Source organism: Salvelinus fontinalis, chromosome 8 (genome assembly GCF_029448725.1).
Source record: "Salvelinus fontinalis isolate EN_2023a chromosome 8, ASM2944872v1, whole genome shotgun sequence".
Lineage (NCBI taxonomy): Eukaryota > Metazoa > Chordata > Actinopteri > Salmoniformes > Salmonidae > Salvelinus > Salvelinus fontinalis.
In genome coordinates, this window is record NC_074672.1 from 15217475 (window position 1) to 15245342 (window position 27868).

General features: G+C 45.0%; 1 protein-coding gene across 5 annotated transcripts in view; it reads left to right on the forward strand.

The window, feature by feature from the left end:
• The window catches only part of LOC129860676 (basement membrane-specific heparan sulfate proteoglycan core protein-like), a 160517-nt gene that overhangs the window by 123420 nt on the left and 9229 nt on the right, over window positions 1-27868 (forward strand). For 2 of the 5 annotated variants that reach the window (XM_055931307.1, XM_055931308.1), the window contains exons 48-74: window positions 205-353; window positions 605-682; window positions 4462-4597; window positions 4838-4998; window positions 5295-5430; window positions 5876-6019; window positions 7517-7651; window positions 7815-7996; window positions 8292-8487; window positions 9192-9371; window positions 11224-11484; window positions 11668-11830; window positions 12824-12921; window positions 13488-13754; window positions 13892-14004; window positions 14128-14275; window positions 16078-16194; window positions 16460-16477; window positions 17450-17534; window positions 17737-17881; window positions 19898-20000; window positions 20204-20313; window positions 20393-20600; window positions 20744-20965; window positions 21640-21884; window positions 22130-22301; window positions 25705-25827. In XM_055931307.1, coding sequence (XP_055787282.1) covers window positions 205-353; window positions 605-682; window positions 4462-4597; window positions 4838-4998; window positions 5295-5430; window positions 5876-6019; window positions 7517-7651; window positions 7815-7996; window positions 8292-8487; window positions 9192-9371; window positions 11224-11484; window positions 11668-11830; window positions 12824-12921; window positions 13488-13754; window positions 13892-14004; window positions 14128-14275; window positions 16078-16194; window positions 16460-16477; window positions 17450-17534; window positions 17737-17881; window positions 19898-20000; window positions 20204-20313; window positions 20393-20600; window positions 20744-20965; window positions 21640-21884; window positions 22130-22301; window positions 25705-25827 — 4095 coding nt within the window. The remainder of the gene's footprint in view (window positions 1-204; window positions 354-604; window positions 683-4461; window positions 4598-4837; window positions 4999-5294; window positions 5431-5875; window positions 6020-7516; window positions 7652-7814; window positions 7997-8291; window positions 8488-9191; window positions 9372-11223; window positions 11485-11667; window positions 11831-12823; window positions 12922-13487; window positions 13755-13891; window positions 14005-14127; window positions 14276-16077; window positions 16195-16459; window positions 16478-17449; window positions 17535-17736; window positions 17882-19897; window positions 20001-20203; window positions 20314-20392; window positions 20601-20743; window positions 20966-21639; window positions 21885-22129; window positions 22302-25704; window positions 25828-27868) is intronic. The other 3 variants (XM_055931306.1, XM_055931310.1, XM_055931309.1) reach the window with 2 other exon arrangements.

A 27868-nucleotide genomic window follows, 5' to 3' on the forward strand; every position in this document is an offset into this window, starting at 1 on the left:
CACCTCAATTGGGTCAGGAAGCAAAAAAGTTTGGGAACCCCTGCCCTACGTACACAGTGGGTCTCAACATCAACAGCAGGCCAATATCACAGGTTCATAGGGTGGTATTGTTACTTGAGAGTACTCTGAACCCGGCCCATTGTCTACCAGTCTTGTTGGGTACTCATTTGGTCATCTCCTGTTTCCTTCCTGTGTGCTTGAAAGCTTCAGGTGCCAGCCTACCCCACGTGCAGGTGAGCCCCCAGAGGGTGGACATCTATGAGGGTGAGACTCTGAGGCTGTACTGCAGGGCTGGAGGCAGGCCCAGCCCCGGACTCACCTGGAAGAAACAGGAAGGACAACTCCCCCCGCAGGTAAACACAGGTCCTTTCTACCTGATACTTTCTGCCTGGGACTCAGGATGTGGTTGGGATATATCCTGATCTGAAGAGTAACTATTATGTATTGTATATAATATCTGGTGCTGGTATCTCACCGTGGGTTGTGTTGGTGAAAAAGTGAATTCTGGTGTATAGTATTTTGACATATCGTTATTGTTTTTTCCTTCTTGTGTTTCCTTCTTCCCTTTTTTATTCCCACCCTTTTTTCTTGACGTTTTGCTCAGGCCATTCCTTCTCACGGTTTCCAACAGTTTAAAAGCAACAGTCTCGATGTGTTACAGAGACGTATTGAGGAGCTGCAGGTCTGTCCATCTGTCCTCTGTCTCTATGTCTGTCTGTCTCATCTCTTACTTCCCACCTGTTGTTCTCTACTGGCCTTGCTTCAACACACTGTCTACTAAAAGCATGATCAAACGTTTCTTTGATTCATCATCACACACTGTAACCACCATTAATTCACTACAAGCAAATAGCTTCTCACAAAGCATCCATGATACTTATGGCATGGTTTAGTTGTTGTTTTTGTCTTATAAGTGTTACATCCATCCATCGTCCTTCATTTTCAAATTTGTCCACATGATCATATCATCCCTGACATTTGTTTGTCCTTAACAAACCATTGATCCCCTCCATTCTGTTCACATTATTATTAGTATTGCTCTATGTACACGCCCAGGCCCCAGGGCATAGCTAGGTATTTGGGACATTGCTTCCACGTGCCAGGTCCTGCCCCCCCCCCCCCCCCCCGAGGGGCTTTGCGTTAGTCCCTCCGTACCTTGTGTCTCCTCTGCTACCCGAGGCCCTGGGCTTTGTTCTGCCTCAGAGAGCTTCAGCGTTGTGTCAGCTTTCCCAGGGGGACTCGGGCTCTGCCGTGCGGTCACGCAGAAATTCTGTGTGCTCTCGCAAATGGATTGCTTTGAAAACTTGTGAATGGGTTCAGACACACATTGAACCGGGCCCGCCACGGCTTCTGCTCACTTTAGCCTGGCCCTCACGGTCGACTAGGCCGGAGCTAAGCAGCTTTGTCCATGGATGGATGCCACACCACCACCACCTCCCAGATACTGTAATCCACCCATCCCAGCCCTGACACACCCCTTTAAATTCTCTACCTAGACACACCCCTTTAAATTCTCTACCTAGACACACCCCTTTAAATTCTCTACCTAGACACACCCCTTTAAATTCTCTACCTAGACACACCCCTTTAAATTCTCTACCTAGACACACCCCTTTAAATTCTCTACCTAGACACACCCCATTAAATTCTCTACCTAGACACACCCCTTTAAATTCTCTACCTAGACACACCCCTTTAAATTCTCTACCTAGACACACCCCATTAAATTCTCTACCTAGACACACCCCATTAAATTCTCCATCTAGAAACACCCCTTTAAATTTTCTCTAGACACACCCCTTTAAATTCTCTTTAGGTGTACTGCTGTGTATTCTCAGCCATAACACTGGTCCATTTTATACGCTGATGTTTTATAAGGTTTTAAATATTGACAAGGTCCACCCCACTGTCAATTATAGTTAAGTGTAAAGTAGTTGCTTAGGGACTCAATTTCACATCACCGTACACAGGCTGATTATTTCCCCATTAGAAAAGAGGATCACGCTGTCTTACCATTGTGTTTGGTTGTTGAACATTGGGATTCATTTAGAAATGAAGGCATAGGGTTGATGATGTTGTAAGTATTAGTAAACATCTGTAATGCATTTCCAGTGATTTCATACATGGATAGAGAAGATTTGTATTGCCTGTGATGAAACCATTGGCTCAAAGCCCTATGTCATGTATCTTAATTCCCTAACAGTTTCCCATTCCTGTCAACATTGTACTGAATCATTTCAACAACGATTATTTTAAGTGTACAAAAGTATCCAAAAACATACTACTATGGACTACAAAACATACTACTATACCTACTGTAGTCTACTACTAACTAGTGTCAAAGACATCTACTGTATGTCATTGGTAACTATTTCAATAGTGATCATTATTTGTTGTCAATTCAACATTTTTTACTGTAAAATCACCATAGTAATGTTGATGAAACTAAACATTGCTGTTCTCAACAACCAACCAACTGGTTTGATTTTTGTTTTCTTTCGTGCAAAGCACAGCAATACCTGAAAAGCCTTTTTAATGATTATCATAACACAAACAATGTTACAAATCACAACCATATAACAATGGTGTATATATATACACTGCTCAAAAAAATAAAGGGAACACTTAAACAACACAATGTAACTCCAAGTCAATCACACTTCTGTGAAATCAAACTGTCCACTTAGGAAGCAACACTGATTGACAATAAATTTCACATGCTGTTGTGCAAATGGAATAGACAAAAGGTGGAAATTATAGGCAATTAGCAAGACACCCCCAATAAAGGAGTGATTCTGCAGGTGGTGACCACAGACCACTTCTCAGTTCCTATGCTTCCTGGCTGATGTTTTGGTCACTTTTGAATGCTGGCGGTGCTCTCACTCTAGTGGCAGCACGAGACGGAGTCTACAACCCACACAAGTGGCTCAGGTAGTGCAGCTCATCCAGGATGGCACATCAATGCGAGCTGTGGCAAGAAGGTTTGCTGTGTCTGTCAGCGTAGTGTCTAGAGCATGGAGGCGCTACCAGGAGACAGGCCAGTACATCAGGAGACGTGGAGGAGGCCGTAGGAGGGCAACAACCCAGCAGCAGAACCGCTACCTCCACCTTTGAGCAGGAGGAGCAATGCCAGAGCCCTGCAAAATGACCTCCAGCAGGCCACAAATGTGCATGTGTCAGCATATGGTCTCACAAGGAATCTGCGGATCTCATCTCGGTACCTAATGGCAGTCAGGCTACCACTGGCGAGCACATGGAGGGCTGTGCGGCCCCACAAAGAAATGCCACCCCACACCATGACTGACCCACCGCCAAACCGGTCATGCTGGAGGATGTTGCAGGCAGCAGAACGTTCTCCACAGCGTCTCCAGACTCTGTCACGTCTGTCACATGTGCTCATGTGCTCAGTGTGAACCTGCTTTAATCTGTGAAGAGCACAGGGCGCCAGTGGCGAATTTGCCAATCTTGGTGTTCTCTGGCAAATGCCAAACGTCCTGCACGGTGTTGGGCTGTAAGCACAACCCCCACCTGTGGACGTCGGGCCCTCATACCACCCTCATGGAGTCTGTTTCTGACCATTTGAGCAGACACATGCACATTTGTGGCCTGCTGGAGGTCATTTTGCAGGGCTCTGGCAGTGCTCCTCCTGCTCAAAGGCGGAGGTAGCGGTCCTGCTGCTGGGTTGTTGCCCTCCTACGGCCTCCTCCACGTCTCCTGATGTACTGGCCTGTCTCCTGGTAGCGCCTCCATGCTCTGGACACTACGCTGACAGACACAGCAAACCTTCTTGCCACAGCTCGCATTGATGTGCCATCCTGGATGAGCTGCACTACCTGAGCCACTTGTGTGGGTTGTAGACTCCATCTCATGCTACCACTAGAGTGAGAGCACCGCCAGCATTCAAAAGTTACCAAAACATCAGCCAGGAAGTATAGGAACTGAGATGTGGTCTGTGGTCACCACCTGCAGAATCACTCCTTTATTGGGGGTGTCTTGCTAATTGCTTATAATTTCCACCTTTTGTCTATTCCATTTGCACAACAGCATGTGACATTATTGTCAATCAGTGTTGCTTCCTAAGTGGACAGTTTGATTTCACAGAAGTGTGATTGACTTGGAGTTACATTGTGTTGTTTAAGTGTTCCCTTTATTTTTTTGGCAGTGTATATATGCTGAAGATCCACCTGCTATGTGATTTTGTTGGTATTGCCTCGTTGATTAAAAATCATGTCAAGTATGTCTGTTGTTTGCACCATTTGTGGTCTGTGAAATCCAATGTTTATAGAGTAGGTGTTTCTCCAGAGGTAAGTCATCTACTGTGTCTGTATGGTGTTCGTCTATTGGATTTGGGTAGAGACATTATCATTGTCATGTACTTCATACCACAGTAGTCCTTTGTGTCTAAGGCCATTGTGACATAGTCTTCATCCCTCTTCTTGCTCGTTGCCGTGTCCTCTCTAGGCCAGTATGGAGCGCACAGACATTGGCACCCTGCTAATCCCTAACATCAAGTCGTCTGACTCTGGCACCTACTTGTGTGTGGGCACCAACTCCATCGGATCCTCAGAGGCTCGCATCGAGGTCACCGTCAATAGAGGTGAGAGGTCGCACTTGGATCGTTTTCAGTAGGGTACACATTTTAAAATGCTGTGCAACAATATATAAAAACTGCTGTATTTTAGTGGACAAGTTCAGATAGTACTGATTCATTCTGTTTCAAAACATTTTCACACGACTGAACACGACCCAGGTCAACGTACCCCAGAGGAGTACTGCTGTGTGTTGACAGTAATATAACTTTAGTAAATGTCTGTATCCTGTGTTTGTTGCTGTGTAGCAATAGGAGGAGACACCATCTCGTCAGTCATCACCATCCAGCCCTCCATAGCTGACGTCCAGGAGGGACAGAGCCTGGACCTCAACTGTTTTGTCCCTGGTAACCCCCCACCTGCTGTCACCTGGAGGAGGGAAAGTGGACGCCTGTCCGCCAATCACCAGGTTGGAATACACACACACACACACGCACAGCTAGTAAAAGCCAATTGTTAATGTCATGAAGATTTGTTCTGTTTATTTCAGCTGAATAGTCACTCATATGTACTGTGTGTGTGTGTGTGTGTGTGTGTGTGTGTGTGTGTGTGTGTGTGTGTGTGTGTGTGTGTGTGTGTGTGTGTGTGTGTGTGTGTGTGTGTGTGTGTGTGTGTGTGTGTGTGTGTGTGTGTGTGTGTGTGTGTGTGTGTGTGTGTGTGTGTGTGTGTGTGTGTGTGTGTGTGTGTGTGTGTATGTATGTATAGGTTCTGGGCACCAAGCTGCGTATCCTCTCTGCCGGTCCCGATGACTCTGGGAAGTATATCTGTCTTGTGGAGGGAGGGCCTGGTACTCCTGTCCGTCAGGCCTCAGTCTCTGTCTCAGTCACTGCCACCTCCTCTCGTAAGTCGCTAAGCCATTCTCTCTGTGACAGTACACTGACTTAACAATGAAACTATCCTCCCCACTAATATCACCAGGGATGACAGTGATGCAGCCAGAGGCATATACAGTAGGAACTTCTGTTTTTCTAGAGAACTTTATTTAGTGGCCTTTTGTCAGGTACGGTGGTACTTTTCCAGTTGTTTGTTTTCCCAACCCTCCCTAAAGTGACCTCAGAGAGTATGTTTTTCTATTCCACACTGATCTCATCCTGGTTCAAACTTTCCTGGGTTTCTAGTTTCTCATGTTCTGTATTTGCTTCCCGTGGAGGCTCTAGACCTATAGTATCATGATCTGGTACTTACAGTACACCGTCTGGTAAATGTTGTAGGATTAGAACCAAAGTGAACTGGAGTGAGTAGAGGAAATGTTGTCCTGTTGTAATGGTGTGTGTTTCCTGGAGCAGGTCTGCAGACCCCCATCATCTCCATTGAGCCCCACAGTGCATCGTTGCGACAGGGAGAGTCAGCCAGCTTCAAGTGCAGAGTCTACGGTGGAGCAGAGCCCATACGGCTGGAGTGGAAACTGTCCAACAATCAGCCCCTTCCTGGTGAGGCCCCTCCCATTATTTAAAAAAAAACTTTTTTCCCTTTTGGTGGTTAGTCTTGTCCAATCGCTGCGACTACCGTACGAACTCAGGAGAGGCGAAGGTCGAGAGCCGCGCGTTCTCCGAAACACAACCCTGCCAAGCCACGCTGCTTCTTGACACACTGCTCGCTTAACCCAGAAGCCAGCCGCACTAATGTGTGGAGGAAACACCGTACTGTTGTACAGCTGGCGACCAAAGTCAGCGTGCGTGCGCCCGGCCTGCCACAAGGAGTCACTAGAGCGTGATGAGACAAGGACATCCCGGCCGGCCAAACCCTCCCCTGTGCCGCCTCATGGGTCTCCCGGTCGCAGCCGGCTGCAACACAGCCTGGGATCGAACCTGGGTCTTTAGTGACACTTCAAGCACTGCGATGCAGTGCCTTAGACTGCTGCGCCACTCGGGAGGCTCCAATTTCATACGACTTTTGCAGAAAGGCATTTAGTCAGTGGTGGAAAAAGTACCCAATTTTCATATTTGGTTAAAAGTCAAGATACCTTAGTAGAAAAGGATTCAAGTAAAAGTGAAAGTCACTCAGTAAAATACTACTTGAGTAAAAGTCTAAACGTATTTGGTTTTAAATATACTTAAGTATCAAAAGTAAATGAAATTGCAAAAATATACTTAAGTATCAAAATTGCTCATATTAAGCAAACCAGATGCCCAATTTTCATGTTTTTTTAATTTACGGATAGCAAGGGGCACACTACAACCCTCGGACATAATTTACAAACGAAGCATGTAACCTAGTGGTTAGAGAATTGGGCCAGTAACCCGAAAGGTTGCTGGATCGAATCCCTGACCTTTTAACAAGGTAAAAATCTGTTGTTCTGCCCTTGAGCAAGGCAGTTAACCCACTGTTCCCCGGCGCCGAAGACGTGGATGTCGATTATGGCAGCTCCCCGCACCTCTCTAATTCAGAGGGGTTGGGTTAAATGCGGAAGACACATTTCAGTTGAATGCATTCAGTTGTACAACCGACTTGGTATCCCTCTTTCCCTTTAGTGAGTCCGCAAGATCAGAGGCAGTAGGGATGACCAGGGATGTATTGGACAATTTTCCTGTCCGGCTAAGCATTCAAAATACACCCAACGAATACTTTTGGGTGTAAGGGAAAATGCATGGAGTAAAAAGTACATTATTTTCTTTAGGAATGTAGTGAAGTAAAAGTTGTCAAACTTATAAATAGTAAAGTAAAGTACCGATACCCCAAAAAACTACTTAAGTGGTACTTTAATGTATTTTAGTAATATTCATTTCAGATGTCAGAATCATGTCATTATCCACACAAGCAAACTACCTGCAATATCTACAGTAATATATAGTACTATAATATAGTCTGTATCCAGTTACATTTTCTTCATATTTAGCTATGTTTTTAATCAAACACACAAAGTTGCTGCTTGTCAGAGATGTACTTGACAGACTAAAAGATTCCACATGAAACCTTTAATTCTGTAGACAATGTGAAGGTTGGCCATTACGGCACTGTCATCACCATCGCTGACGCCCGCCCAAGCAACCAAGGCACCTACAACTGTGTGGCTACCAACCTGTTTGGAATCACCCAGAGTATCGTCTCTCTGATCATCAGAGGTATGGCACACACAGACACACACACACACACACATATGGTGTTGATGTTCCTGATGTGGTTCACTGTGAGCATCTGCCCTCTGTTACGACCCCCTTAGTAATTGCCGTGGCAACAGAGTGACCAAATGGTTGTTCGTCCTGATGATGTCATCCTTCCTTCCAGAGTCTCCTGTAGCGACCGTCACCCCTCAGGGGCCCGTGCAAGTCAGGATGGGTGAACCCATTAACCTGGAGTGCCAGGCTTCCGGGGAGCCACGTCCATCTGTCACATGGCACAGACTGGACAGCGCCCGCAACACCATGCTTAGCAGCCTTGTGCCCATGGAGTCCAACGCCGTCATGCAGGTAGTGTACTGCATTTGTGTTCCTGATCCTCAACTTCCTATGAAACCTCCAAGTCATTGTTACTGAGCTTTTGTGCTGTACATGGAAGATTAAAGGCTGTTTTCCTAAACCCAGATCAAGTTTAATCCTAGGTTCTCAATTCAAAGGGCTTCTTGGTGTAAGACTAGGCTTAATCTGTGTCTGGGTAACCTGCCCTAGTATTTGGATGTCATTCATTTTCGCGCTAAACTAAATGACAGGGTGTGCTATGTATTCTACGCTAGGCAGACCCGGTAATGCTGTTCCCCTTCCGCAGGTCCTTGTGGCCCGTCCAGAGGACAGTGGTACCTACGTGTGCACAGCCCGCAACGACGAGGGCACCACAGAGACCAGGGTGGAGGTGATCGTGGAGGGGGCTGGCCAGGTGCCCGTCACGCCCCGTGCCTCTGTGCCCGATCCCCTCATGGTGGTGGTGGAGGGACAGAGCACCACACTGAGATGCGACGCTCGCGGTAACTAATACTAACTTTAAATTACACAAATGAGTACTATAGCAAAGAATACTTGTTGTATTGTTTGTACTGATACTTGTTAGTGCAGAGAATACTTTTTTTTTTCTTTTCTTTTTTTACCCCCTTTTCTCCCCAATTTTCGTGGTATCCAATCACTAGTAATTACTATCTTGTCTCATCGCTACAACTCCCGTACGGGCTCGGGAGAGACGAAGGTCGAAAGCCATGCGTCCTCCGAAGCACAACCCAACCAAGCCGCACTGCTTCTTAACACAGCGCGCCTCCAACCCGGGAGCCAGCCGCACCAATGTGTCGGAGGAAACACCGTGCACCTGACCCACTTGGTTAGCGCGCACTGCGTCCGGCCCGCCATAGGAGTCGCTGGAGCGCGATGAGACACGGATATCCCTACCGGCCAAACCCTCCCTAACCCGGACGACGCTAGGCCAATTGTGCGTCGCCCCCACGGACCTCCCGGTCGCGGCCGGCGCTGCGATGCAGTGCCCTAGACCACTGCGCCACCCGGGAGGCCCCAGAGAATACTTTTAAGTAAAATAATATTATGCAAATGAGAGCTGAGAGGAAATGGATGTTATAGTCACCTCATCTTTGCTAAGAGCATAGAATTGGCAAGACAAATAATTGACTGTACAATTCCTTTTCACACGCTGATATTCATTGTGTTTTCAAAATCAACTCTTCAGGCTTCCCTGTCCCTAAGATCACGTGGTCTAAGCTGCGTGCCCCTCTCCCCTGGAGACATAAGGTAGTGGACAACATGCTGATCCTGCCCAGTGTTGGCCGGGCAGACTCTGGAGAGTACATCTGCAACGCCACCAACAACATGGGCACCACCGAAGTCACCATCATGCTGGACGTGGAGAGTGAGTCTCAAAATCTGTGCACGCTGGTCTGGCCAGCTAATCATGAGCAATAGATTGGTTTCATCATTGAAAGCAAGTTCCCAGTCTGTACATAAACACTATGAAGATAAATATGGATACACTTACACAACTTTTCAAAAGTCTGTGGTCACTTAGAAATGTCCTTGTTTAATGTCCATTTGTTGTCCATTAAAATAACATCAAAAATACAGTGTAGACATTGTTAATGTTGTAAATTACTATTGTAGCTGGAAACGGCTGATGTTTAATGGAATATCTACATAGGCGTACAGAGCCCATTATCAGCAACCATCACTCCTGTGTTCCAATGGCACGTTGTGTTAGCTAATCCAAGTTTATCATTTTAAAAGGCTAATTGATCTTTAGAAAACCCTTTTGCAATTATGTTAGCATAGCTGAAAACTGTTGTCCTGATTAAGGAAGCAATAAAACTGTCCTTTAGACTAGTTGAATATCTGGAGCATCAGCATTTGTGGATTTGATTACAGGCTCAAAATGGCCAGATACAAATAACTTTCTTCTGAAACTCATCAGTCTATTCTTGTGATGATAAATGAAGGCTATTCCATGCGAGAAATTGCCAAGAAACTGAAGATCTCGTACAACGCTGTTACTACTCCCTTCACAGAACAGCGCAAACTGGCTCTAACCAGAATAGAAAGAGGAGTGGAGGCCCCGGTGCACAACTGAGCAAGAGGACAAGTACATTAGAGTGTCTATTTTGAGAAACAGATGCCTCACAAGTCCTCAACTGGCAGCTTCATTAAATAGTACCCGCAAAACACCAGTCTTAACGTCAACAGTGAAGAGGCAATTCCGGGATGCTGGCCTTCTAGGCAGAGTTCCTCTGTCCAGTGTCTGTGTTCTTTTGCCCATCTTTATCTTTTCTTTTTATTGACCAGTCTGAGATATGGCTTTTTCTTTGCAACTCTGCCTAGAAGGCCAACATCCCGGAGTTGCCTCTTCACTGTTGACGTTGAGACTGGTGTTTTGCGGGTACAACTACAATAGTCATTTACAACGTTAACAATGTCTGCACTGTATTTCTGATCAATTTGATGTTATTTTAAAGGACAAAAACATTTGCTTTTCTTTCAAAACAAGGACATTTCTAAGTGAACCCAAACTTTTGAACGGTAGTGTATGTATAGATATGAACACGAGTAAACTGGAAGATCGATACACAAAATAGATAATAAGGAACTGGTCCACTAGTGTATATGAAACATAGCTTTGCCATTGTGACTGAATGTTGGTCTTCAGTGTCCGTTCCTTGCTTCGCTCATGAGTAGCATTGTCCAATCAATCAATCAATAAAATGTATTTATAAAGCCCTTTTTACATCAGCAGATGTCACAAAGTGCTCTACAGAAACCCAGCCTAAAACCCAAACAGCAAGCAATGCAGAAGCACGGTGGCTAGGAAAAACTTCCTAGAAAGGCAGGAACCTAGGAAGAAACCTAGAGAAGAACCAGGCTCTGAGAAGTGGCCAGTCCTCATCTGGCTGTGCCGGACGGAGATTATACGAGTACATGGCCATTTAAGGCCAGAGATTCAAACGCCCATAGATGACCAGCAGGGTCAAATAATAATCACATTGGTTGTCAAGGGTGCAACAGGTCAGTACCTCAGGAGTAAATGTCAGTTGGCTTTTCATAGCCGAGCATTCAGAGGTCGAGACAGCAGGTGCGGTAGAGAGAGAGTCGAAAACAGCAGGTCCGGGACAAGGTAGCACGTCCGGTGAACAGGTCAGGTCATGTTCAAATCATCCTAACGTCTCAATACCAGTCCCTGTCTCTACTCTCTAACCCTCCGTGTCTCGGGTACGCAGCACCTCCCTATGCCACCTCCCTGCCCGACGACGTGGCAGTGCGTGTGGGCGAGGTGATACGCCTGCAGTGCCTGGCCCATGGTACTCCCCCCCTGCTCTTCCAGTGGACCAAGCTGAACGGCAGCCTGTCCACCAGGGCCGACGTCCAAGGAGGAGACCTCCAGATTAACCTAGCCATACCCGAGGACGCTGGCACCTACAAGTGTGTTGCCACCAACAAAGTGGGCACCAGCGAAGCACATGCCAAAGTCACTGTCAGGTGTAAGTACTGTGCTCAGTTACAACTTTGTCTGTTCTTATTTTGCAAACCAAATTGAGACCGACAGCTCAATTACTTTGCAATGGGAAATCCTTTCATGAGAAGCATACCTAAAAGCCATGCGACTGAGAACTCAAAACAGAATGTGTTTGTGTGGGTGTGTGGATGTTTGGATGTGTGTGTAGCCCCCCTGGCAGTGCGTGTGTCTCCTCAGGTGGAGGTAAAGGCCCGGGGTAGTGCTGTAGAGTTTACCTGCTCTGCTGCAGGAGGCCTGGGGACCACCATGGAGTGGCTGAAGGAGGGAGGAGCCCTGCCCCCCAACCATCACATCAAAGATGGGGTGCTGAGGTGAGTCACCTCCACCAGGAGAGACACCTCACAGCAGGCAGTCAAAATACCTATAATGATCAACACAAATAAATGAGGGTCCAGAATTAACCTAACTTAATTACGATCCAGGATCAACACAACTTAAAGATGATCCAGGATCAACACAACTTAAAGATGATCCAGGATCAACACAACTTAAAGATGATCCAGGATCAACACAACTTAAAGATGATCCAGGATCAACACAACTTAAAGATGATCCAGGATCAACACAACTTAAAGATGATCCTGGATCAACACAACTTAAAGATGATCCAGGATCAACACAACTTAAAGATGATCCTGGATCAACACAACTTAAAGATGATCCAGGATCAACACAACTTAAAGATGATCCAGGATCAACACAACTTAAAGATGATCCTGGACCAACACAACTTAAAGATGATCCAGGATCAACACAACTTAAAGATGATCCTGGATCAACACAACTTAAAGATGATCCAGGATCAACACAACTTAAAGATGATCCAGGATCAACACAACTTAAAGATGATCCAGGATCAACACAACTTAAATACGATCCAGGATCAACACAGCTAAATGATGATCTGTCGTGTATACTCCCTCTCCGGCTCTCAAGGTCACCAGGCTGCTCATTATTATGCACACCTGTCACCATCGTTACGCGCACCAGCGCATCATCAGACTCACCTGGACTCCATCACCTGCCCGATTACCTTCCCTATATATGTCGCTCCTTTTGGTTATTTTCCTAGGCGTTATTGTTTCTGTTCCAGTGTTCATGTCTGTACGCTACCCGTGTTTCTTGTTTTGGTCTATGTTAATTTATTAATTAAATACACTCCCTGAATTTGCTTCCTGACTCCCAGCGTACAGGAATCACGGATCAACCAGATGATGATCCAGGATCATGTCCCACTTGGTGAAATCAGTAAGTGCATTTTCGTCATATGTCTTACGCTGACACATTTGTGTGTTTTTATGTAGGATTGAGAACCTGGAGCAGCGCAACGAGGGCATCTACATCTGCAGAGCCACCAGTGTTCACGGCCAGGCCCAGGACTCTGCCAAGCTCACCATCCAAGGTCGGTCCAACATCCACAAAATCACTGAGATACACTGACACGAGTTTTGACACACAACCCTGAGTTATAACAGTGGAGAAATTTGTATAGCAGCTCTATGCAATCTATTATAATTCTGTTCTAAATCAGGGGCATAAAACATATTGCCCGCAAACCAGATCCGGCACACGACCTCATTCAATTTGGCCCGCAAGTGAGTGAATTTTTATTTATTTTGGGGGTGGGGAAACGATCTCAATTGACATTGAAATGGCTAAAACCAAACCGAAACTGTGTAGAAGTGGAAATGGACCTACATTTATACTATCTTCTATCTGTCCAGCTGCTAACAGTCAATGAAACGAATGTTAGACAGTCAGGGAGCATGGAACATTTTAAAAGCGATAGCTAGAGGACTATTCTTTGCTAGTTTTGACGGCATGGAAATATAAAACATTTTAGGTGCAGTGCTCTGGACCTTGGTGAAGACTGAATGCGGCCTGCTGAGCAAAATGAGTTTGACACCCCCTAAATGTATCCATTCCAGCATTAATTTAATGTTGGTATTAACCCTCTCCCGTCTACAGCCCTGCCCAAGGTGATGATCAACGTGCGGACCGCGGTGCAAACAGTGATGGTGGGTAACTCCGTGGAGTTTGAGTGCCAGGCAATCGGCGACCCCCAGCCCACGGTGCGCTGGAGCAGGGTGGGAGGGCCCCTGCCGGCACACATCATGGTGAAGGGAGGCATGCTGAAGATCGAGCAGGTGTCCGATGCTGACGCTGGACAGTACCGCTGTACTGCCACCAACAACGTGGGCTCTGTGCAGTCTCAGGTGGTCCTACATGTCCAGTGTGAGTAGAAAGAGAAGTGTACTGCGCCTGTACGTATGCAAACACACACGGACACAAAGACGCACACACACAACACACATACATACTCCTATAGCCCTTGTCCCCTCTGATGTATTGGTGGATGTTTGTTTGTAAAGCCCTACCCCAGATCACAGCTCTACCAGAGCTGAACGAAGTGACAGTAGGATCAGATGCTGTCCTGCCCTGTGTGGCATCAGGTTACCCGGTGCCTGCCATCAAATGGTCCAAGGTAGCCAACAAACTAGTAAAGAGAGTGCCTATCTGTTTCTGACCAATTTCATTTGCTTTGTGCCTGGTGAACAGGATCCTGATTTGACCCTTTGTAACATGTTCTGTGTCCTTCTCTCTCTAGCTGGATGGGGAACTCCCTCCTAAGTGTAGACAGGTAGTCAACACCTTGACGGTTCCCGAAGTGACCCACGAGGATTCTGGCACATACGTGTGCACTGCCTCCAACAAGCAGGGCAAAGTGGAGGCCTTAACCACCCTCAAAGTCCATGGTCAGTCAGCTGTAGAAACACACTTTGGGAGGCAATATACAGTTGAAGTCGGAAGTTTACATACACCTTAGCCAAGTACGTTTAAACTCAGTTGTTCACAATTCCTGACATTTAATCCTAGTTAAAAGTCCCTGTCTTAGGTCAGTTAGGATCACCACTATTTTAAGAATGTGAAATGTCAGAACAATAGTAGAGAGAATGATTCATTTCAGCTTTTATTTCTTTCATCACATTCCCAGTGGGTCAGAAGTTTACATTCACTCAAATAGTATTTGGTAGCATTGCCTTTAAATTGTTTAACTTGGGTGAAATGTTTCGGGTAGCCTTCCACATGTAAGTTGGGTGACTTTGGCCCATTCTTTGGCCCATTCCTCCTGACAGAGCTGGTGTAACTGAGTCAGGTTTTTATCCCTCCATGCTCGCACACGCTTTTTCAGTTCTGCCCACACATTTTCTATAGGATTGAGGTCAGGGCTTTGTGATGGCCACTCCAATACCTTGACTTTGTTGTCCTTAAGCCATTTTGCCACAACTTTAGAAGTATGCATGGGGTCATTGTCCATTTGGAAGACTCATTTGCAACCAAGCTTTAACTTCCTGACTGATGTCTTGAGATGTTGCTTCAATATATCCACATAATTTTCCTGCCTCATGATGCCATCTATTTTGTGAAGTGCATCAGTCCCTCCTGCACCAAAGCACCCCCACAACATGATGCTACCACCCCTGTTCTTCACGGTTGGGATGGTGTTCTTCGGCTTGCAAGCATCCCCCTTTTTCCTTCAAACATAACGATGGTCATTATGGCCAAACAGTTCTGTTTTTGTTTCATCAGACCAAAGGACATTTCTCCAAAATGTATTATCTTTGTCCCCATGTGCAGTTGCAAATCGTAGTCTGGCTTTTTTATGGCGGTTTTTGAGCAATGCCTTCTTCCTTGCTGAGCGGCCTTTCAGGTTATGTCGATATAGGATTCGTTTTACTGTGGATAGATACTTTTGTACCTGTTTCTTCCAGCATCTTCACAAGGTCCTTTGCTGTTGTTCTGGGATTGATTTGCACTTTTCGCACCAAAGTACGTTCATCTCTAGGAGACAGAACGCGTCTCCTTCCTGAGCGGTATGACGGCTGCGTGGTCCCATGGTGTTTATACTTCTATACTATTGTTTGAAGATAGTTTCACGTGGTACCTTCAGGCATTTGGAAATTGCTCCCAAGGATGAACCAGACTTGTGGATGTCTAGAAAAAAAAATCTGAGGTCTTGGCTGATTTCTTTTGATTTTCCCATGATGTCAAGCAAAGAGGCACTGAGTTTGAAGGTAGGCCTTGAAATACATCCACAGGTACACCTCCAATTGACTCAAATTATGTCAATTAGCCTATCAGAAGCTTCTAAAGCCATGACATAATTTTCTAGAATTTTCCAAGCTGTTTAAAGGCACAGTCAACTCAGTGTATGTAAACTTCTGGCCCACTGGAATTGTGATACAGTGAAATAATCTGTCTGTGAACAATTGTTGGATAAATTACTTGTGTCATGCACAAAGTAGATGTCCTAACCAACTTGGCAAAACTATAGTTTGTTAACAAGAAATTTGTGGAGGGGTTGAAAAACGAGTTTTAATGACTCAAACCTAAGTGTATGTAAACTTCCGACTTCAACTGTAACATTATTGCCAGTATCCAACTCCATGGTTCCCCGTCCCTTATCTCTAGTTCATAGGCAGTAAGCTCAATCGGAGGGGAACTTTCGATATTGCCAGTATCTAACTCTACGATTCTCCATACTTTATCTCTACAGATCGAGTGATGCCCTATTTCACCCAGGAGCCCCTGTCCTATCTCACTCTGCCCACCATCAAGAACGCCTACAAGTCCTTCAGCATCAAGATTAGCTTCAGGCCAGACAATCCTGATGGTGAGGCTGTAGTCAATTACAGTCAGACTTATGTACTGAAAAATAGCTTTCTCTGCACCAGTGGATTTGCAACTTTTGCTTTGAAGATAGTTTCACGGACTACAGTGATCCTGACTGCATCTGTTATGTCTTTGTGTCGTTGAGTACGTTCTCTTTCCTTGTTTTTGTTTTTTTTGCCGTGTGTCATGTTTTTTCACACGATTTCACCCCCCTCTTCTTCTGTCACTCCACACACTCCCTCTCTTCTCACCCATGCGGTGTTTAGGTCTCATCCTCTATGCGGGTGAGTCACAGTGGTTGAGCTCACACACTCAGGACTGATGCAGGTGATGCTTTTTGGGCTGAGAAGCCAGAAAAGCCACCAGTGATGTTGACCTTTTACCTTACCATAATGCATCCTAATGTAGAGCACAGCTGATGGCTGTGAGATAGAAGCCTATTGAAGAATGGTCAGGCATGAATCATTCAGGCATGATGGTTGTATTGGCAGCCCCCCCCCGCTCGTCATTCCATTCGTTTTTGGCCTATTGATGAGGACAGTATGAGGCCATCATTACAATCCATTTCATCTCTATGCATCAGCTTCTACCTACAAGACTGCCCTGCTGCTTCTAAAGACAAGCTTTATTATTGCAAAATGAATGTCTTATTAGCCTATACAGTGATTAGGCCTCATAATGAAGATTGGACAGTACTGTATGTGGCTTCGCAATTCTGAAGCTAGTAAAGAGTACAGTACCACCAGCGAGGTGGGGTGCTTCAATAGGTGACACACATACTCTGATAACAACTTCCATACTAGCTCATGGAAGCTGTACAGAGTAAACTATCCCCCCCAAAAAACAATTGTGCCACATTTAAGAAATCTCTCTGCTATAACCTCTATGGCTCTGAAAGGTAGATGTTATGGATACGTTTATGAGGAGGAGGCATGGTTTTAGACTGCTTTGACCTTGCTGATGATGGTTGCAGTGCTGGTTGGGCAGAGTTTAGCAGAGCATGTGTCGCTGGCATGCAGCCCGTGTGAAGGCAGAGATGGATCAAACCAGAAAGACGGACAAGTTTGATACAGAGCAGAGCGATGCCCCAGGGCAGCAGATACTAGAACCTGGCTTTGACTGTCTCAAGCTTGGCCCTTGGCCCTCTTTGAGTGACCTCAGCTCCCCTCTTGGTGCCAGGGGAACTGTTTTTCTCTGACTGGCTCCAGGGGGCGAGGGTTTGTACCAAGCTAACTGTACATCCACTGGTCCACCAGGTATGATCATCTACAATGGACAGAAGAGGACCATGGGAGCAGATTTTATCTCTCTGGGGCTGGTGGGAGGCAGGCCTGAGTTCAGGTGAGCACCTGGCTGTCATTCTGGCGCACTATGAACACTATATGAGCTCAATGTGTAAGAATAAACAAGCTATTGATGAATGGTAACTTGAACTGTCATTAGTCTCTGTTAAAATTAGCTGATGATAATGGCAATCACAATAATGATGGCAAAAACGACAATGATAGCGATAACGCTAACCTGAACTGTTTTCTCCTGACAGGTTTGACGTGGGTTCTGGCATGGCCACCATCCGCTACCCCACCCCCATCAAACTGGGAGAGTTCCATACCATAGAGCTCTACCGCAACCAAACCCAGGGCTCCATCATAGTGGACAGGGAGGCCCCCGTCAATGGGAGCTCACAGGTAGTGTCACACTCTAATTTTTTTAGAGCCCGAGACTGTTCAACAATGTCATTCATTCAAAGAGAATATCCAACAGACGCTCCCATGTAGTTTCACATAGTCAGTTAACCTCTAACGAGTCACAAACCCGGATCCGGGACCCCCCCCATCAAAAAAGCTGACTAGCATAGCCTAGCCTAAAGCCACAGGGATATCATATAATAAAATGTTCATGAAATCACAAGTCCAAGACACCAAATGAAAGATACACATCTTGTGAATCCAGCCATCATTTCTGATTTTTAAAATGTTTTACAGGGAAGACACAATATGTAAATCTATTAGCTAACCACGTTAGCAAAAGACACCACTTTTTTTACTCCACCCTTTTCTTACTGCATCAGTAGCTATCACAAATTCGACCAAATAAAGATATAAATAGCCACTAACCAAGAAACACTTTCATCAGATGACAGTCTGATAACATATGCTATACAATAAATATGTTTTGTTAGAAAAATGTGCATATTTCAGGTATAAATCATAGTTTACCATTGCAGCCACCATCACAACTCTCACCAAAGCAACTAGAATAACTACAGAGACCATCGTGTATTAGCTAATTACTCATCATAAAACATTTCTTAAAAATACACAGCGTACAGCAAATGAAAGACACAGATCTTGTGAATCCAGCCAATATTTCAGATTTTCTAAGTGTTTTACAGCGAAAACACAATATAGCGTTATATTAGCTTACCACAATAGCAAACATCACAACAGCAATGATTCAAGCCAAAATAGCGATAACGTATAAACCACCAAAATATATTAATTTTTTCACTAACCTTCTCAGAATTCTTCAGATGACAGTCCTATAACATCATATTACACAATGCATATAGAGTTTGTTCGAAAATGTGCATATTTAGCGCCACAAATCGTGGTTATACAAGGAGGAAAGTAGCAAAGCTGCCCAGAAAATGTCAGGAGAAATCTGTGGAGAGGCACCTATTCTAATCAGTAACTATTCCAAAACTTGACTAAAAAATACAGGTTGGACAGCAATTGAAAGACAAATTCGTTCTTAATGCAATCGCTGGGTTACATTTTTTAAATTAACGTTACTTCAAAATACAGCGTGCGATAAAGCGAGGCTGCACTGCAATTAATGGCGGCTTATGCATTTGACATTTTTCAACAGAACAACGAATTATCAGCATAAATAGTTCTCACTTTTTGATGAACTCTCATCAGAATCTTGGGAAATGTGTCCTTTGTCCAAATGAATAGTTGCTAGGTTGTATAACGTCCTCTTCAACGTTGCAATTAGCAGTAAACATTAGCATGAGAGAGAGAGAGATACCCAACCCCCTAGAACGCCAGGAAATGAAATACCCGAAAATCGCAATATACTGACATAAACTGATATAATTCGGTTTAAAATAACAAGATTATGATGTCTTTAAAGCCTATATCGAATAAAAACACAGCCGGAAATTTCTAAGATCTATAACCGATGGTTCTAGTACAATATGCCAAGGTCCTCAGTGCGTCAGAGCGAAGAGGGAAAAGAACAGACACGTCTTTGCCAAGTGATTTATAACCTTTGAGATCTACGTAGAGACTCCATTTCAAGTCTCCCTATTCGCTAACATCCAGGAGAAGGCGTATGCAGTGCATCTCAACCAATAAAAGACAGGCAGATTTATACACAGGTCTCAGAGCAGCTAGCAAAATTTGGCATTCTCACATACACATAGGAAAATTGTAAGTCCAGTTCTGTTTCACTCACAGATATAATTCAAACGGTTTTAGAAACTAGAGAGTGTTTTCTATCCAATAGTAATAATAATATGCATATTGTACAAGCAAGAATTGAGTACGAGGCAGTTTAATTTGGGAACGTCATTATTACAAAGTGCTAACAGCTCCCCCTATTGACAAGAAGTTTTTAAAGACTGTTGAGTTCCTACAAAGTACATACAGTATCAAGGAGATGAATCCTTGAACACTGTTTCCTGTCTTGTATCACAGGGAAAGTTCCAGGGGCTGGATCTGAACGAGGAGTTGTATGTGGGTGGTTACCCCAATTACACCCTCCTGGCCAAGACAGCTGGCCTCAAGACCGGCTTTGTCGGTAAGAGATCGCTCATTGTTCACTTTCAACCAGAACACCTGGTACAACACAAATGTCCCATATTTCAGGGAACAGTAGATACACATTTATAACATGCAGTTATTTGTTTTTTTGGTAACTGGTTATTTCTTAACAGTAAACAAGACTTTGCTGATCACTGTTTTGGAATGTTCCCATCGGTCCTTGTCCTTGGTTCTATCCAGGGTGCATCCGTAAGCTGGTCATCCAAGGTGATGAGATCATCTTCAAGGATCTGGAGCGCAGCTCCACAGGCGTGTCCAACTGTCCCGTCTGCACTGACCACCCCTGTCAGGTCAGCTGACAACCACGTCCTCAGACCCCGCTTGAAAAATACATTGATGCGTTCATTCATTGATTGTGTTGTGTTTCAGAATGGAGGGATGTGCCAGGACTCTAAGGCCAGTCTGTACAAGTGTAGCTGTCCCAGAGGATACACGGGGAGTAACTGCCAGCACCACTCCTCCCTGCACTGCCACCCAGAGGCTTGTGGACCGGACGCCACCTGCATCAACCGTCAGAACACCCTGGGCTATGACTGTCGATGCCACCTGGGCAAGTCTGGAAACAAGTGCATGGACGGTAAGGGAAACCACTTTCCTGCATTGCAATTGAGGCATAATCACACCTTACTAGATATAATAGATATTCTCTCTATCCTGTTTGTTTTTAGGCATTTTGGTCACGTAAGATCTCAACATCTTGTTGATGTTTGTTTCCTCTAGGTGAATTGGTGACTACTCCCCTGTTTGATGGTTTGGAATCGTACATTGCGTACCCTCCTCTGACCAACATCCACAACGATCTGCGCATCGAGATGGAGTTCAAACCCATGAAACTGGACGGCCTGATGTTCTTCAGCATGGGCAAGAAGATGAAGACGGAGGACTTTGTCTCCCTGGAGATGGTAGACGGATACGTGCAATTCTGCTATGAACTGGGGACTGGTAAGAGCATAAAGACACATTATAATTAAGCAATAAGGCCCGAGGGGGTGTGGTATATGGCCAATATACCACAGCTAAGGATTGTTCTTACGCACGACGCAACGAAGAGTGCCTGGATACAGCCCTTAGCCGTGGTATATTGGCAATATACCACAAACCCCCGAGTTGCCTTATTGCTATTATCAACTGGCTACCAACGTAAGTAGAGCAGTAAAAATAAATGTTCTGTCATACCCATGGTATACGGTCTGATATACCAATGCTTCCAGCCAATCAGCATTCAGGACTGGAACTACCCAGTTTATAATAAAATGTATATATATATATAGAATACTGCTATGTTACGTGTGTACTGTGATAGCTACTCATCCTGGTGTATCCTCTCCGACTGTTATCTTTTCGTTTTCAAGCTAACAGCTTTTTATGGCTTTGCCATAGATTCTTGAATCTTAACTTATAGATCGAGGCTCCAAACACTGAAACTCTGTTGACCGATATGATCAGGGAATCTGTTGTCTCTGGTTTAAGTATCTCCGCTGTTTCATTGGCCTAGTTTTCACACTAAGCAGCTCTCAGGCACCCATTAACAGTGGAAAGGAAACTATCAAGGCACTAGAAAGCACTGACGCGCTCAGACATGGTGGAAACCATGCTACTACTGTCTTTGTTTCCAGGCCAAGCCGTACTGCGCAGTCCTGAGCCGGTCACCCTTGGCCAGTGGCACCACGTGGAAGCCGGGCGCCTCGACAAGGATGGCTCTCTGACGGTTGACGGTGGCCGGGAGGTCAGGAGGTCGTCGCCAGGCAAGGCCCAGGGCCTGAACATCCACACCCCCATGTACCTGGGAGGAGTCCCCAATATTGAGATCGTACCCAAGGCCCTTAACATCAGTGACATCTTTAATGGATGCGTAGGAGAGGTGAGCTCAACACACAGTGAGAGAGACACATGGCGATTCATGATTCCCTTTATTACCATTCATAATCGCTAATGTCATGTTTATTATCACCTTAGTGCCTCCAATGTCACGTCGGATATCCAGTCACAGAACAGTCAGAGAATATCCGTGTACAATAGAGGGGGAAAACAAAATGTCTTCTTTTCCCTGACAATTTGACATGACCTTTAACCTCTACCATGTATTGTCCCTTGTCCCTTGTCCAGGTGTCCATCAATGGTAAGAAGGTGGACCTGTCCTACAGCTTCACAGAGAGCATGGCCATCGTCCAGTGTAAGGGCAACAGTCCCTGTGACCGCAACCCCTGTCTGAACGGGGCGAGATGCATGCACAGTGCTGAGTATGAATACCAGTGTCTCTGCAAGGATGGCTTCGAGGGTGAGTCCATTATAAATGTTAAATGACGTACAATGTATGGGATTTCAGTTTGGATCGAGCTATATGCCATACATTGATTTAAGAATTGGAATTCAATAACCCTATTCTATTCTGATAATAGCATTTACCAAATCAATTGTATTTGTCACATGCTTTGTGAACAACATGGGTAGACTAGCAGTAAAATGCCTACTTACGGGCCCTCCAAACAATGCAGAGATACATAAAAAAATATATATAATAGAAAGATAATAACACAATAAATAAATACAGCGATAACTTGGTTATATACACAGGGTACCAGTACCTAGTTGATATGAAGGAATATGAGGTAATTAAGGTAGATACACTACAAGACCAAAAGTATGTGGACACCTGCTTGTTGTGCGTCTCATTCCAAAATTATGTGCATTAATATGGAGTTGGTCCTCCCTTTGCTGCTATAACAGCCTACACTTTTATGAGAAGGATTTCCACTAGATGTTGAAACATTGCTACAGGGACTTGCTTTCATTCAGCCACAAGAGCAGTAGTGAGGTCGGACACTGATGTTGGGTGATTAGGCCTGGCTCGCAGTCGGCATTCCAATTCATCCCAAAGTTGTTCGATGGAGTTGAGGTCAGGGCTTTGTGCAGGCCAGTCAACTTCTTCCACGCCAACCTCGACAAATCATTTCTGTATGGACCTCGCTTCGTGCACAGGGGCATTGTCATGCTGGAACAGGAAATGGCCTTCCCCAAACTGTTGCCACAAAGTTGGAATTGTCTAGAATGTCTGTATGCTGTTGCGTTAAGATTTCCCTTCACTGGAACTAAGGGGCCTAGCTTGAACCATGAAAAACAGCCAGCCTCAGGCCATTATACCTCCTCCACCAAACTTTACAGTTGGCACTATGCATTGGGGTAGGTAGCATTCTCCTGGCATCCGCCAAACTCAGATTGTCCATCGAATTGCCAGATGGTGAAACGTGATTCAGCACTCCAGGGAACGCGTTTCCACTGCTCCAGAGTCCAATGTTAGTGAGCTTTACACCACTCCAGCCAAAGCTTGGCATTGTACATGGTGATCTTAAGCTTGTGTGTGGCTGCTCGACCATGGAACCCCATTTCAAGAAGCTCCCGGCAAACAGTTTGTGTGCTGACGTTGCTTCCAGAGGCAGTTTGGAACTCGGCAGTGAATGTTGCCACGAGAAAAGGTGATTTTTACACTCTTCAGCACTCAGCATTCCCCGTTCTGTGAGCTTGTGTGTTCTACCACTTCGCGGCTGAGCCGATGTTGCTCCTAGATGTTTCTGCTTCACGATAACAGCACTTACAGTTGACCGGGTAGCTCCAGCAGGGCAGAAATTTGACAGAATGACTTGGAAAGGTGGCATCCTATGACAGTGCCAAGTTGAAAGTCACTGAGCTTTTCAGTATGGGCTATTCTACTGCCAATGTTTGTCTATGGAGATTGCATGTCTGTGTGTTCGATTTAATACACCTGTCAGCAAAATAAATCTCCACTAATTTCAAGGAGTGTCCACATACTTTTGTATATACAGTACCAGTCAAATCAAGGAAAAGGGTGTCTACTTTGAAGAATCTCAAATATAAAATATATTTTTATTTGTTTAACACTTTTGTGGTTACTACATGATTCCATATGTGCTATTTCATAAACTCAGCAAAAAAAGAAACGTCCTCTCACTGTCAACTGCTAATATTTTCAGCAAACTTAACGTGTGTAAATATTTGTATGAACATAAAATTCAACAACTGACATAAACTGAACAAGTTCCACAGACATGTGACTAATAGAAATGGAATAATGTGTCCCTGAACAAAGGGGGGGGGGGTCAAAATCAAAAGTAACAGTCAGTATCTGATGTGGCCACCAGTTGCATTAAGTACTTCAGTGCATCTCCTCCTCATGGACTGCACCACATTTGCCAGTTCTTGCTGTGAGATGTTACCCCACTCTTCCACCAAGGCACCTGCAAGTTCCAGGACATTTCTGGGGGGAATGGCCCTAGCCCTCACCCTCCGATCCAACAGGACCCATGCATGCTCAATGGGATTGAGAACCGGACTCTTCGCTGGCCATGGCAGAACACTGACATTCCTGTCTTGCAGGAAATCACACACAGAACGAGCAGTATGGCTGGTGGCATTGTCATGCTGGAGGGTCATGTCAGGATGAGCCTGCAGGAAGGGTACCACATGAGGGAGGAGGATGTCTTCCCTGTAAGGCACAGCGTTGACATTGCCTGCAATGACGACAAGCTCAGTCCGATGATGCTGTGACACACCGCCCCAGACCATGACAGACCCTTCATCTACAAGTCAATCCCGCTCCAGAGTACAGGCCTCAGTGTAACACTCATTCCTTCTATGATAAACGCGTATCTGACCATCACCCCTGGTGAGACAAAACCGCGACTCGTCATTGAAGAGCAATTTTTGCCAGTCCTGTCTGGTCCAGCGACGGTGGATTTGTGCCCATAGGCAATGTTGTTGCTGGTGATGTCTGGTGAGGACCTGCCTTACAACAGGCCTACAAGCCCTCAGTCCAGCCTCTCTCAGCCTATTGCGGACAGTCTGAGCACTGATGGAGGGATTGTGCGTTCCTGGTGTAACTCGGGCAGTTGTTGTTGCCATCCTGTACCTGTCCCACAGGTGTGATGTTCAGATGTACCGATCCTGTGCAGGTGATGTTACACGTGGTCTGCCACTGCGAGGATGATCAGCTGTCCGTTCTGTCTCCCTGTAGCGCTGTCTTAGGCGTCTCACAGTACGGACATTGCAATTTATTGCCCTGGCTACATCTGCAGTTCTCATGCCTCCTTGCAGCATGCCTAAGGCACGTTCACGCAGATGAGCAGGGACCCTTTCTTTTGGTGTTTTTCAGAGTCAGTAGAACGGCCTCTTTAGTGTCCTAAGTTTTCATAACTGTGACCTTAATTGCCTATCGTCTGTAAGCTGTTAGTGTCTTAACAGCCGTTCCACAGGTGCATGTTCATTAATTGTTTATGGTTCATTGAAAAAGCATGGGAAACAGGATTTGGATTTTGGATTTTTACGAATTATCTTTGAAAGACGGGGTCCTGAAAAGGGGACGTTTCTTTTTTTGCTGAGTTTAGTTTTGATATCTTCACTCTTCTACAATGTAGAAAATAGTAAAAATAAAGAAACCCTGTAATGAGTAGGTGTCCAAACTTTTGACTGGTAATGTACATATAGGTAGGGATAAAGTGACTAGGCAACAGGATAGATAATAAAGAGTAGCAGCAGCGTATGTGATGAGTTTGTGCAAAGATGGGTCAGTCCGGGAAGCTATTGGTTAACTATTTAGCAAATAAGGTGTATCTGTCCTCCTGATGCCACTTTGACCCTTCTAACCCCTGACCCTGTGTCCTCTCCAGGTGAGCGCTGTGAGGTGGTGAGGGACACCTGCCAGAGCAGTGACCAGTGCCAGAATGGAGGCAGCTGTGTGAATGGCCACTGTGTGTGTCCCTTAGGCTTCAATGGCCCCATCTGTGGACAGAGTAAGTACTGCTCTCTTATTTTCCTATACACTGGACACAACACAACCATTCCACTATATCTTGGTCCTCTGTAGGGGTCTTGGTCTTTGAAGCTCAGTTGGTAGAGTATGGCGCTGGCAGTGGCAACGTCAGCATATTGCGTTCAATTCCCAGGACCACCTATACATAAAAAATGTACGCATGACTGTAAGTCGCTTTGGATAAAAGCGTCTGCTAAATGACATCTATTATATGATCTTTTAGTCCTTTGAGATGTAACTTTGTTATCATAGAGAATGAGTGAGACCAGCAGAACAAGTGGAATAATTCTGGATAAAGTATCTGGATAATGAATTATTATCAACCTTATTAAAACACTTTAATATATTGTATTTTAGTTTTCTACCAATTAATTCCAAGAATTGCCCTTTTACCATAAAAGCTGATGAATGGTATAATTGTGAATGACGATTTTGTTTGCAGTGCTGTGTCTTTATTAGCTAGGAGATAAAGAAATCTCTGGAGATACCATCAAATCTCTTCACAGCACCACATGCTAGCTTTAGAATACACCCTTATCATGTTGAGCGAGATTGTTACAGTGGCTTGCGAAAGTATTCACCACCCTTGGCATTTTGTTGCCTTACAACCTGGAATTAAAATAGATTGTTTGGGGGGGATTTGTATTATTTGATTTACACAACATGCCTACCACTTTGAAGATGCAAAATGATGCAAAACGGGTAACTTGAGCATGCATAACTATTCAACCCCCCCCCCCCCCCCCCAAGGTCAATACTTTGCAGAGCCACCTTTTGCAGCAATTACAGCTGCACCTCGCTTGGGGTATGTCTCTACATCTAGCCACTGGGATTTTTTTTCCCATTCTTCAAGTCAAAACTACTCTAGCTCCTTCAAGTTTAATGGGTTTTTCTGGTGTACAGCAATCTTTAAGTCATACCACAGATTCTCAATTGGATTGAGGTCTGGGCTTTGACTAGGCCATTCCAAGACATTTAAATGTTTCCCCTTAAACCACTTGAGTGTTGCATTAGCAGTATACTTAGGGTCATTGTCCTGCTGGAAGGTGAACCTCCGTCCCAGTCTCAAATCTCTGGAAGACTGAAACAGGTTTCCCTCAAGAATTTCCCTGTATTTAGCGCCATCCATCATTCCTTCAATTCTGACCAGTTTCCCAGTCCCTGCCGATGGAAAAACATCCCCACAGCATGATGCTGCCACCACCATGCTTCACTGTGGGGATGGTGTTCTCAAGGTGATGAGAGGTGTTGGGTTTGCGCCAGACATAGCGTTTTCCTTGATGGCCAAAAAGCTAAATTTTTGTCTCATCTGACCAGAATACCTTCTTCCATATGTTTGGGGATTCTCCCACATGCCTTTTGGTGAACACTAAATGTGTTTGGTGATTTTTTTCTTTAAGCAATGTTTTTTTTCTGGACACTCTTCCGTAAAGCCCAGCTCTGTGGAGTGTACGGCTTAAAGTGGACAGATACTCCAATCTCCGCTGTGGAGCTTTGCAGCTCCTTCAGGGTTATCTTTGGTCTCTTTGTTGCCTCTCTGATTAATGCCCTCCTTGCCTGGTCTGTGTTTTGGTGGGCGGCCCTCTCTTGGCAGTTTTGTTGTGGTGCCATATTCTTTCAATTTTTTAAATAATGGATTTAATGGTGCTCCGTGGGATGTTCAAAGTTTCAGATTTTTTTTTAATATAACCTAACCCTGCTCTGTACTCCAACTTTGTTCCTGACCTATTTGGAGAGCTCCTTGGTCTTCATGGTGCCGCTTTCTTGGTGGTGCCCCTTGTTTAGTGGTGTTGCAGGCTCTGGGGCCTTTCAGAACAGGTGTGTGTGTGTGTGTGTGTGTATATACTGAGATCATGTGACAATTAGACTGCACATAGGTGGACTTTATTTAACTAATTACGTGACTTCTGAAGGTAATTGGTTGCACCAGATCTTATTTAGGGGCTTCATAGCAAAAGGGGTGAATGCACACCTTTTTTCCGTTTTTTATTCTTTAGACATTTTGGAAGCAAGTTATTTTT